The sequence below is a fragment of the Peromyscus californicus genome, unplaced genomic scaffold (genome assembly GCF_007827085.1).
Source record: "Peromyscus californicus insignis strain IS unplaced genomic scaffold, ASM782708v3 Scaffold_3__1_contigs__length_106647218, whole genome shotgun sequence".
Classification (NCBI taxonomy): domain Eukaryota; kingdom Metazoa; phylum Chordata; class Mammalia; order Rodentia; family Cricetidae; genus Peromyscus; species Peromyscus californicus.
The window spans coordinates 60,211,881-60,224,937 of record NW_026294551.1 but is presented as its reverse complement, the minus strand read 5'-3'; the positions used below and the strand labels follow the sequence as shown (position 1 = coordinate 60,224,937).

The 13,057-nt window shown below is 42.6% G+C and overlaps 1 protein-coding gene across 2 annotated transcripts; it reads right to left on the bottom strand.

The window, feature by feature from the left end:
• Positions 1–458: 458 nt before the first annotated feature.
• Znf286a (zinc finger protein 286A) lies at positions 459–12,074 on the bottom strand. Of its 2 annotated transcripts, none has more exons than XM_052757385.1 (6): positions 11,982–12,074; positions 11,528–11,692; positions 10,594–10,679; positions 6,802–6,916; positions 5,570–5,662; positions 459–1,863 (listed from the first exon to the last, which is right to left on the bottom strand). In XM_052757385.1, exons 2-6 carry the CDS (start codon positions 11,556–11,558, stop codon positions 623–625), a joined length of 1,566 nt encoding a protein of 521 aa, XP_052613345.1. In that variant the 5' UTR covers positions 11,559–11,692; positions 11,982–12,074; the 3' UTR covers positions 459–622. The 2 variants fall into 2 exon arrangements, with proteins under 2 accessions (XP_052613345.1, XP_052613346.1); XM_052757386.1 differs by lacking the exon at positions 11,982–12,074 and adding an exon at positions 11,777–11,975.
• Positions 12,075–13,057: the final 983 nt, after the last annotated feature.

The window sequence follows — 13,057 nt, the reverse complement described above, 5'->3', positions numbered from 1 at the left end:
TGTAAACCTAGCTTAGAACTTATGAGAAATAGATTTTAGTTATGTTCATCAGATTAGACAGCACTCTCTAGGGGATGGAATCCTAAGTAACTTTCACCTCCCAGCCTTTACTTTCTAACACAGAAATTACTCTCTCAGGAAATGATAGCATGTGTCTGTCTTTGAGTTCAGAGTAACAACTTTGTGTCTTCCCGAGGGTAAGGCTGTAAGTCTCAAGTCTAACCTACAAAACAAGGCTTCCTTATGAAATGAAAGGCTCCAGCAGGCCCTGCTCTTACTAAGCAGGGGAAACCAGGTTTCACAATGTTCACAGCACTAGTGTCTCCCAAACATTTCTTGACTTAAAAAAAATAGGGTAATTCAAAAATTGGAAATAAAAATTTTGAGATCTATAGCCAGAATTTAAAAAAAATTGCATATTTGGAAAACTGGGAGGAAAAAATTTCGAGATCCAGAGCCAGAGGTTTTCATTACCTGTTGTTCAAAGTTATACACCAGACAAGTGAAATCATATACATATACAAATGCTCTTGAGGGTCCCATTAGGTACCTTCTATTTAAACATTCAAATATTAAACACAGTGATAAAGCCAACTTCCATTTCTTAATACTCAGTACGTTTTCAGGGTTGCTCTTCAGTGTGAACTCTTTGATGTCGGATGAGGGATGAGCTGCATTTAAAGCTCTTCCCACAGTCATTACATCTAAAAGGTTTCTCTCCAGTATGAGTTCTCTGGTGTTGAATAAGCGCTGATGAATGGATGAAGGCTTTACCACACTCACCACACTTGTAGGGTTTCTTTCCAATATGAATTCTTTGATGTTTAGCAAAATTTGAGCTCCGGCTAAATGTTTTCCCACATTCATTACATTCATAAGGCTTTTCTCCAGTGTGAATTCTCTGGTGCTGAACAAGGTGTGTGCTCTGACTAAAAGTTTTTCCACATTCGCTACACTCATATGGCTTTTCTCCGGTATGAACTCTCTGGTGCTTAGTAAGGGATGAGCAATGGCTAAAGGCCTTCCCACATTCCTGACATTTATAGGGTTTCTCTCCAGTATGAGTTCGTTGATGTTTAATGAGTGCTGATGAGTGAATGAAAGCTTTATCACATTCATTACATTCATAAGGCTTCACCCCAGTATGAATCAACTGATGCTGTGCAAGATGTGTACTTCGGTTAAAACCTTTCCCACACTCACTGCATTCATAAGGTCTCTCTCCAATGTGAATTCTTTGATGTATAGCAAGGGATGAACTTTCTATGAAGGTTTTCTTGCATTCACTACACTCGAAGAGAATTCTAGTATGAGTTCTCTGGTGTTTAGTTAAATTGGCTCTGTGGCTGAAGGATTTCCCACATTCACTGCAGGTATAGGGTTTCTCTCCAGTATGGACTCGCTGGTGTCGAATAAGCACTGAATGGTAAGTGAAGAGTTCACCACAGTCATCACATTTATGAGGTTTTTTCTCTTTATAACGTCTCTGCTTTTTCATTAAGTTTGATTTCTGCTTCAATCTTTTCCCAAGTGTATGAAAGTCATAGGATCCTTTGGGAACTCTCTCATCAGTCATAAGGAGTGGTTTCTGATTGCAATTGTCCCAATATATATCATGTTCACTATCTTTTTCCACAGGGAGGGAGTTCATGTGAGGGAGCATTTGTCTTAAGTGCTTTTCCTGATTTCCTTGCTGATGCTCTAACCAATGCTCACAATTGTGAGCTGTTTCCAAGCTGGAGTCATACACAGCATTTTCTGTCAGTTTTTCTGCTCTTGTAACCTGGTATGTGTCTTCTGTGGAAAAGTCTTGCACTGAAGTTGAATCCTCGCTCTCAGGTCTCTCAGGTCTAGTTTCCACATCTGCAAAGACATTGCAAATGCAAATTTTCTTTGTTTTTGTTTTCTGTGCTTAACAAAAACACAGTTCTATAACAGGTAAGAATTAATGAAGATGAAAGCACGGCTTTGTGGAATTAGTAGATCTGACACTCTTATTGGAAGGTTTGCAAAAAAGAAGAAAACTGAGGGAAATAAATATGAAAATGAATAGACTCTAGCCAGGAGAATCAGATGGGGGAAAGATGGTCAGAAATATAACAAGAGGAGGGAAAAAGAGGAAAAATGTGTCAGGGGAGGAGCGGGCAATGAGTGCATTAGATCTGGATAGTAAGAACCACATTTTTTTTTTTTTTTTTGGTTTTTTGAGACAGGGTTTCTCTGTGTAGCTTTGCGCCTTTCCTGGAACTCACTTGGTAGCCCAGGCTGGCCTCGAACTCACAGAGATCCACCTGGCTCTGCCTCCCGAGTGCTGGGATTAAAGGCGTGCGCCACCACCGCCCGGCCAAGAACCACATTTTATAGAATATCTTCTGTTACAATATCTAGGAAACCACATACAAAGTTGTATAGCTAAGTATATATACATTTAATGATATGTAGTATAGTAGTATATAATACTATGTTATTATAAATACTATTCAGTATAGTAATTAAAATAGTATGGTCCTCAAACATAGACAAATAAGCCTAGAAAGAAATTCATATATATATATATACATACATACATACATATATATATATATATATATATATATATATATATATATATATATGAACTGGGTGTTGCAGAATATTTGTTTGCACTGTGTGAAGATGTGATTGCTTTAATAAGGAGATGAATGGCCAATAGCTAGGCAGGAAAGCTAAGTGTGATTTCCAGGCAGAGAGAGGAACACTGGGATGAATCTAGGCACAACGGAGATTCCAGAGACACTGAAGAAGTTGGACATATGGTACAGAGGGGAGGTAACCGAGCCACATGGCAGAACATAGATTAATAAGAACATGTTAATTTAAGTTATAAGAGCTAGTTAGGGAAAAGCCTAAGCTAAGGCCAAGTTTTCATAATAACTCTCCATGTCATTATTTGTGAGTTGGTGGCCCAAAGGAAAGTCTGACTACAAATGGGTTTACCAAAAGGTAGCATTACAAATCACTGATAAAGGATTACTCAATAAATGATGTTGGATTATAGGCTGTAAGCATGAAAAAGACCCACTTCACATGACTTACAAAAATAAATACCTGCACAACAAAACTTGAATATTTTATAATAAAATTCAGATTATACTTCTGACACTGGTATGACAAAACAATTCACATAAAGTAAACTTAAAATAGCAAGGACTTAGCCAGGTGTGGGGGCACATGCCTTTAATCCCAGCACTTAGGGAGGCAGAAGCCAACCTGGTTTACACAGTGAGTTCTAAGAGAGCCATAACTATTACACAGAGAAACCCTGTGTATAACCTCCCAACCCCCAAATTAGTAAAGGTTGGGGCTAGAGAGACAACTCAGTGGTTAAGGGCACTTGCTGCTATGGAAGAAGACCCAGGTTCAGTTCCCAGCACCTACAGGGAGGCTCAAAACACTCTACAACTCTAGTACCAGGGGATCCAACCCTCTCACCAGACCCACACCCAAACACAGAAAGTCAAAACAAATGTTTTTAAAAGATATATCTTTAATTTTGTATGTGTGTCTACATCTGGCTATGTATGTGGGAGTCAGATGCCCCCAGTGGCCAGAGGCTTTCGATTCCTTGGAGCTGGAGTCATAGGTAGTGGCAAGCGGCCTGACCTGGTGCTGAGAAGCATGCTCAGGTCGTCAACAGGAGCAGTGTGTACTTCTAACTTCTGAGCCATCTCTCTGGCCCCTAAAATGAGCTAGGGATGTAGCTCAAGGGCAGAGTGCTTGATTACAAGGTTTGGGGTTCCAACCCCAGAATTGAAAAAACAGAAATCAGTAAATCTGACCTTAAAATTTAAAAGTTTAATATACTAAATTTGGGGCCTATTCATTACGCCTCAACCTGGAAGAATCAATTCCTCCTTATTTCTAACACGACCACTACCATACACTAGAATCTAAACTTACAAATAGCTGCAGCAAATCAAGGAGGCTAGAATAGGCAAGAGTCACAAACACACGGTTCATATTTAGTACTCAGAGAGATGCAAACGAAAAACACCAAGTGGCATTTTTTTTTATAAGATGGACAAGAGCCACTAAGTCAACTGGTGGACAAGATGGGGAAAAGACCTTAACAAATCTAATAAAACTATATGTGACACTTGAAGACCCATCTATCTTCTTCCAGCCATCTACTTTGATGTCAGCTCTCAAGAGGAACATGAGTAATAAAAGACAGTCACGCAACTCTGCTAATGGTTGAAAATTAACAAACTGTCCAGTCTCCGCACACAATGCACTTACTCCACACTCCATGTTGTTTAAAAGAAATACAGACAATTCATTACATACTAATAGAGACTGATAGCAAAATGAAATGGTGGAGCTTAACCATAGATTACAGAAGAACAATTGTAACAATGAGATACACATTTTATGTACACGCGCATGTGCATACATATCTCTGCCCATGCAAAACAAGAAGGTTCACACCAACCTCAAGACAAAGTGGTCCCTTCTAGAGAACGAAAGAACGAGAGGACTTTATCTGAAGCTCTACATTTTTTTGTTTTTTGTTTTTTCTAGACAGGGTTTCTCTGTGTAGCTTTGGTTCCTGTCATGGATCTCACTCTGTAGACGAGGCTGGCCTCAAACTCACAGAGATCTCCTGGCTCTGCCTCCTGAGGGCTGGGATTAAAGACATGCGCTACCACCGCCCAGCTTGAATCTCTCAAATGTTTATTTCTTAAAAAGTAAAAGACATCACGTAGCCATAGGAATGGCTAAAATAAACACGGATAATATTGTTACAACTGGAAGTTGTAACTTCTCTCAACAGAAATGCAAGTGGGAAGGTTTTTGTAAACCCTCTTTGGCAATATCTACATTACACACACACACACCCACCCACCCCAAAAAGCTTATGTGTTCATCAAAAGCCATGTGAAAGAATGTACATAGGAGCAGTATTCATACAACCCAAACTGCACACTCTCCAAATACCTGTCTTCAAGAGAATGGGTAAGCCGGGATGCTGGAATAATGAAAGGTTACACAGCACTAAGAATGAACTAATCTCAACAACATGCCACAATATGGGTGCATCTCACTGTGAAAGCTCAGAGAAGGGAGCCAATCTCAAAAGAATATACAATGATTCCATTTAAATGAGGTCCAACACCAATCAGAACTAACTATGGTGTCACATGCCGAGATAAGGTGACCCGTGGGAGAGAGGTGACTGAACACCGGGCACGGGGTGCTTCTCAGGAGACTGGTGCTTTCTTGATCTAGGCGGTAGTTACATGAATGGGTTCAACTTGTGAAAATTCACACACACATTATAGTGCTTTTATGTATTTTTACTGTTGCAAAAAAAAAAAGAGGAAAGAAGAAAGGAGCGGAAAGTGACATAAACAATTTCAATTTTGGTGATGGTTATTTTATTTTGATTTATATATTTTAAAAGTTTCAAATTTTAAACTACTTTGAAAATCAAGGCACCCTAGGCATTTCTAATACTCTCTCTCAAGCTCTGCAAAGTGCTTCCTATTCACTCGTCTGCCGGACGGAGGCACCTGTCAAGTTCACCTACCTGAGTAACTGCATTTGGGAGGGTTTTCCTCAAGCTCCAGTAGTTCTTTTCCAGCGTCCAAATTATAGTCCTCAGGTTTGGAAATGGGAAGCCCTGTTTATTAAAAAGAAAAGGAAAGGAAGAGAGTAACATGAACGAAACAAGTATTTACGGAGGGCGCAAAGATCCCTACTGGAATTTAGTTCCATGCCCTTCACTTAGACAAGACGTGGCAAGGCCATCTGGAGAGAGGCAGGAAGGACCTCTCAGTGGGGCTTAGAGTATCTGCCAGAGTCTAAGACTGGTGCAAAGTTAAACTGAGTTTATAAAGACAAACTTGTCTGTTGTAAAGGGAAAGGAGGCGTCTCATTTCCTTATTGTCTGTGGGGCTAGAGAACAATAATGCAGATTAATTAATCTTCAGTTCAGAAAAGAATATGAATAATATGGGACTTCAGTGGCACCCCAAAACTGTGACTGTGGAACTAGAGTTTTTAATCTTCTAATAGTTTTCCTTTCTTTTTCAGTTACTAAAATTTCTTTGGGGATTTATTACACGGCGTTTTGACATGGGCCACCACAGCCTGTATCACCCTCAAATAAACAAGTGCACAAACACACACCCGCACCCCCCCCCCCCCACACACACATGTGCACACACACAGAGCGATGCACGCAGGATCCAAAATGGGCCACAAGCACTGCCTCTCCCTGCTCTGTACCTTTTATCTGATGGGTATATGCCCATTAGTTGAATTTTCAAAATAAAAGCATCTCCTTTCTTTGCTCAGCTCTCGAGCTAACTGAAGAAAAACCTAACCCCAGAGCTGCTGCCTCCTCGGCCACATAGGGGTCTCCTAAATTAATAGATAAGATGGCAATTGACAAGGCAGCTGACTTTAAACAAATACAATTCCAATGACACCTTTGCTTCCCTAGGTTCCTCCCTGTGAAGCCAGTGAACATTAGGCTGTCATTTGACTCTTGATAAACCAGAAGCCTGAACAGTTCACCAGGGACCTAGAACAGAATGGGGTGGGACAGAGCTCAGTGGCAGTGTGTACGCTCAGCCTGTGCAAGACTCAGATTCAATCCTCAGGATCCAGCAAAACAAAACATTTTCCTCAATGCCAAAAAGAAATGCTTTATGACTTGTCAATGAGGAGTGAAGGCTTGTTAATGCATTTCCTTTTCACGAAGTAATGTCAGCCCCGTGAGTGGGTTTCAGAGTCAGGGGAAGGAGCTGTTCTTACAAAGTGAGACCAGGCTCCTGTAGTTCTCCAGCATCACGTCCCTGTGTGCAGGATCCAGTTGTCCCCATTCCTCTGGTGTCAAGTCCATGGCCACATCCTTGAATGTCACGGTCTCCTAAGACACAAATACACTTGTTTTCACCATCTTTCGGTCAATACCTGTGATGGCTATTCTTGGTTGTCGACTTGACCACCTCTAGAATTAACTATAAACCCAAGCAGCTGCGTACACCTGTGAGGGATTTTTAGTTAGCTGGATCATTTGACGCAGGAAGTCCCACCTTAAAAGGTCAGAAGACCCACCCTAAATCTGGACCACCCTTTCTCATGGTGGCTGATATAAAAACATGGGACAAGGAAGCCTTTGCTTTTTGCCTGCTTGCCCTCACTCTCACTGGCGAGTTCTATATCCTGCTGCTGAGGCATTCATTCCTTCACTGGCAGTAGAGCCTACTTCTTTGGGATCCTGACATCTACTGAAGACCAGCTGAGATGGCTACCCTCATGGACTGGACAACTATTGGATTCTTGAACTTTCTGTCAGGAGGCAGCTGCTGTTGGACTAGCTGGACCGTAGCCTATAAGCTACTCTAATAAATCCCTTTCTATATATTCATTCTGTCAGTTCTGTTCTTCTAGAGAACCCTGACTAAAACAATGCCCCTTCCTTCCATTCTGTTCCTGATGGAAACAATGCACATGGCCGAGACACACTCAACAAGAGAAGTGATGGGTTTTCTAATAGTGTTTAGATCTCAAATTGTCTATGTACTTTCACTCTATACCAGGCTCATTGTAAGACTCAACAGAAATAAGACTGCTCGCACCAGAGAGACTCTCATTTTTCTGTCAAAAAAGTAAATAAGATATAAGCACTGAGGGAGGAAGAAAAGGATGTCTGCATACTTCTCCTATAAGTCCTTAATACACACAAAGCATGTCATAGTCTTCAGAAGAATTATAATGCAGATGTTGCAGAGAGGTCACAGAATAAAAAAAACTGTCAATGAACAGCAAATCCAGCTAAATGTGCAATTAATTCAAGATAAAGGGCATTAAATGAGAAAATGTGATAAACTAAGGTTACAGATGTCACTCAAAAGCGGTTTTAAAAAATGTTATAAAGTTACATGTTAGTAACATTAAAAGAGGGGGGGACTACATATTGGTAGTGAACATGCCCCTTTAAGTAAAGCCATAGAGAATGGGAATAATATTCCAAATTTGCTGAAACAAATGTGTCACAAATGCTTAACTGGACACAAGGCACCTTCTATTTAAACATCCATGAAGCATTTGCAAAAGCCAAGAAAGCAGATTTTAGTAAATTCCCAAATAAGAAGAAAGCTATACCTGATAATAATTGTAAAACTATATTGGAACATAAAAAGAAAGAAGCAAAATGCAAAGTCCAAGGCTAAACAGCTAAAAACTCTGGGGGTACACAGCACTCTTGGAATTTCTTAGATTTTAAACACCTTTCCTGTATTTTCAAAATATGTAAATACACGAGAAGGGCACACAAATCATATCAAAGAATACGAACAATAGAAAGAACATTAAAAGACAGAAGCAGAAATTTTATACACAGAAAAATAAGACAGCTGGGAAATCTGGGAAAGGCCAAAGGTCACTGTATTATGCCAACGTTAACGTCCCAATTCCAGAAATGAGATTAAGGCAAAGTAAAAGTGTTGACTTCTGGAGTTTCAATGAAACGGAGACAAGAGATCTCTGTGTTGTTATTTGTAACCTTTCCCATGTCTATATTTTTCTCAAAGTAAAGTTTCCAAAATAGTTTGAGATTTTAGAAATCAAAGAATCATCTTTCAAAAATGAAATAACAGGCAATCCCCCCACCCCCAAGCAGCCACTAAATACAAGACTTCATAAAAAACAAAATGTGACCTTGACCCTCGAATCTGGATACAGAGCTCAGTCAACACTCAGCGGAAATAAACTGCTCATCAATTCAACGGAAAAACAAAACAAAAAACAGAACAGCAAAGATGAAAACTGTTATAGGCAAGGCAGGAAAAACTCAGGAGGAGAAACAGCACCACACACACACTGAGGGAGCAGAGCTCCTTATAACATGGTCTTGTTGAAAGTTCTACCCTATTTACAGAACAGGTTAACCAAAACACCCCAGGGAGGGGAATGGAAGGAAAGACAGTGTGTCACGTGTCATCCGGATTCAATACTCTAAAGTCAATAAAATACAGGAAAATACACACCAGACAGTGATTCTCTGAAGAAAGAGGTGAGGGGCTGATTTGGGGAAGAAAGTTATCATACCTATATATTTCTATGTTCTGTGCTGCTTATTAAATCAGTAAGAACTAAAACTAATATACATATTTTCTAAATCTAGTAAGATTAAAAAAATTAACCAACTCAGGCAGATTTGAACACAAAAGTTCCAACATTAGCATTAAATAAAATCTAGTAAAATTAAAAAAGGACAGACTTAAAAAACATCCATAAAAGAGCCAATCCACCACGATGATGTAACATTAACAGTCTTCAGTCTAGTATGAAAGTAGTGAAATGCACCAACTGTTCGCCCTTCTTCTGGTACCTGTACCCTGACTTGTCTGTGCCTCTGTGCTGGCCCACTCAAGCCTGTGGAGATCAGGCAGAAAACCGATCCGTTGGAGTCAGGGGCGGAATGTGTCTACGGATGTGTGCACTGGTATACTCCACAAACTGCTACTCTTGGCCACCACCGATAATGGTGGGAGGAAAAGGCCTTCCATGCTGCTAGAAGTAATCCCAGCACTAGCGGAACAGCTAACCTTCAACCTTGAAGATGCAAGCCTCCCCTTGTTTGACGAGGACACTAGAAGAAAAGCCTGTTTGAAGAGCAGGCCTCGCAGAGTTTTAGAAAAAGGTCAACAAAATGGGCAAGCTAGCTCTCCCCGTTGCTGCCGAAATCCTTCCCCTCGCCAAACCTGGACTTTCAGTTACGTGGGTCAATAAAGACCTCTTCTTGCACAAGCCAGTTTAAGATGAATATCTTAAGTCTCTTGGGTTAGTAAAGTCTGCAAGACTCACAGGGCAGTTGAGAAAGTATAAAAAAGGGCCAGAAGTCACTTCCACAGGCATTATATGTAGCGGAGGCTGACTGAGGAATCTTTGGGCTTCAGAATGCAACATGAACACAGTAATCAGTAAAACCACCATCAGTCCATAGCCAATAATTCTCCCTTGACACCCTCGCTCTGTGTGGGAGGGACACAAAGTAGTCATAGGACACTGTAGACCCAATACTCCAAAGTGAGAGGAACCAGACCCAACACTCCAGATTCATCCACAGGGAGTACTGGCTCCTGACCCTGAGTTTTTAAGCCTTCAGAGGCTTTCTTCTTCCAGGATCAGCTTTAACTGAGTATGTATTATTATTCTAATCACACTGTTTTCTTAAGGTCCTACTTAGAGTCACATGTGCGCTGTTTCCCTCAGAGAAATGCAAGCTTTAAGAACTACGTACAGTAGTATTACCCTTTAAATAGCTTTCCACATTACCAAATACAGAAATTAGCATGGGGTGGGAGGGTGAAGAAGGGAAATGTGGCTTACCTGCCTGTAGAGAGACAATAAATACTACATGGAGAAGAGAGGTACTATGAGCAAGTGGAAAACATTTCCTACTGAGTCCATTAGTCTCTGAGAGTTAGAACTCAGGTCTCTAGATGGGCTCTGTGGACAAAGAAATCCCACATCCAAAAGGGAGTGCATCCGCGCTCCGAGACACAAGATGGGATTTGATCTTAACCCACGCAGACTCACCTGGGACTTGGCTGTGAGTCTCAGGGCGGCCATTTCTCCTTCGGCACTCTTCTCTTGGGAAAGAAGAGAATCCTGGGAAGACAGAGCTAAGGGCAAGGAAACAGTAGTGACAAGGTCTAGACCCGGCTCGCTACTCAGATTACAATCTAAAACCCCCTTCACCACCCCCAACGCACTCCCAGTTAAAGACTGCAGGGAATCCAAAGCAAACTGGTACTTTCCAGTCCTGTGGACTATGCCCAGGAACTTAGCTTCTCTGAGCTTCACACATCCCAGAAAACAGAACTCTCTGGTCTACAAACTAGAATAAGTAAGTTCCCATCATAATCTACCTAAAATCTTAGTTTTTAAAAAAAGTCCTCTTAAAGCTTACTTAAGATGTAGCCTGCTAGATCTCACCTCCAAATTGTGATTGGTTGAGTGTGAGGTGACATCTAGAAATCTGACAAGCACCCCTGGAGGGAATTCTGGCACAGGTCACAGTGCAAGATACACTGGTCTAGTAGTATTGAAGTCAGCCCTGCACTTCTGTGCCTGTTAAACACATTCTGAGTTATCTGTGTTGAAACGGTACCATAATTGTACGGACACAGTGGGATAAAAGGTGTGGAAAAATATTTTTGTCAACTACAAAGCTGAATTCTTGTATCCACGATGGAAACCAGGATGGGACAGTAATTTGGAAGAACTTGTGACTAAATTGTGACAATGTCCCCACTGGGGGTACACACCTGTGCAGCACACTTAAGTGGATGGGGACTGACCCTCACAGCAAGTGGTGCAACTCCCCAGAGCCCACTTCTCCTCAAGACAGTGTTGACAAGCCGCCCTCTTTTCCCAAGAGCCACCTAACTCAAGGCAAAGGTGGGTTTTCCCTTCAAAGGGAAGAATTCAACTTTTCCACGATGCAGAACCAACCCATGAGTAACTCTACCTCTTTTCTGGGGCACTTCAACCAAATCCATCTCCACAATCACCGCCTCTTCAAGGTCCCTAAGGTTCCGCTCTTCTCTGGTTCGCAGTTAGTCGTCCACGGAGCCCTCGAAGGGCTTCTTCCCTCTTGAGCTCTGCGGAGAGCGTCACTCGGATCACGTGGGACCTGGAAACCAGGGAAAGCATCCTGAATCTGGGTCCTCACATGCCTGTCCCTGGCGCCTGGAGCTGTCCTTGGGGGACCAAGCACCTGAGAGATGGCATAGGTAGGTACCGACAACCGCGCCTCGCGCCCAACTCCGCCCTCTGCTCCCGTCTGCACCGGGTCCGGCAGAGAGCGATCCCGGCCGGCGCGTGGGGCGGGGAGGGGACGAAGCTCAGGAACTGCAAACTCCAGTCCCACCTGGCGCGGAACGACCACTGGACCACCGCAGCATCCCACCAAGCCAACTCACCACCCATCCCGGGCCTGACAAAAGGCTACGAACTTCTCGGGTTAGCTCCGAGTCGCGCATGCGTGACATTCTGCGGGGCAAAGTCAGAAACTACGACTCCCAGAAGCTCCTGCGCGCAGCCAGACCGCCCCCCCCCCCCCCCAGTTTCTTGGCAGGTGGGCCCACGCGTGGCTCAGCAGCAAAGCGGGATTCCTCTCTCTCGCGAGAGGAAAGGGTGCATCTTCTGTGGTTAGATTCTACAGTACCCGAGAATGGGACGTGCAAGACACTGGCCGTGGGTCTCTCTCCCTTGTCTGCACAGTTACCTCCATGCAGCTTCAGCCCAAATTTCTTTACTGTAGCCATGAGTATATGGCTTTTAACCATGATTTCGCCCTCCCCAAACTCATCGTTTGTCGTCACACGATATGAACGCTGTATTTTTAGATCAGGATCCTGGCTGTACACGCATTCATTCCGATGGTCTTGTATCCAGAGACTATTTGCAATCCTAAAAACTCATATGAGCAGAATTGAAGGTATTGGGCCGGTTTCCACACACTTGAGCTGTCAGTTCTTTGTAAGAAAAAAAAAAAAGTTCAGCATTCCTCAAAAAAGTTGGTTTCTCAAGGGACGTGGTTAAGTCTCTGCAGTTGTGGAACTAGCCCGCCCACTTTTAATTTACCATGTGTCAACAACAGCCCCACCTCAGTGGGTGCATTTACTGCCAAGGCATCATTTGCAAATGCCAGACTCAGAATATCATCAACTTTTGATTCTCACCATCTAATCCCCAGATCCTATTGTTATGTTTTACTGCCCCGTTTGTTCATTTCTATTTCTACTCTGCCCTCTACCCTCTTCCCCACTTCCTTCTTTGGACCTACACTCCCTGTCTCCTCCACCACTTCTCCCTCTATGACCATCAGGATCCCTTCCGATGACGTCATCCCATTTCCTCCCCTCCCTTCATCCCCAGTGGCCTCCTGCTTGAGGTCTCCTCTGTGCTCCAGATTCCTTAGACCCAGCCTCTGCCTTTCCATGGGGAGAAGCCCTCTCCGTCCTGAGTCAGAGGGGGATTCAAGAAGAGAGAGGAG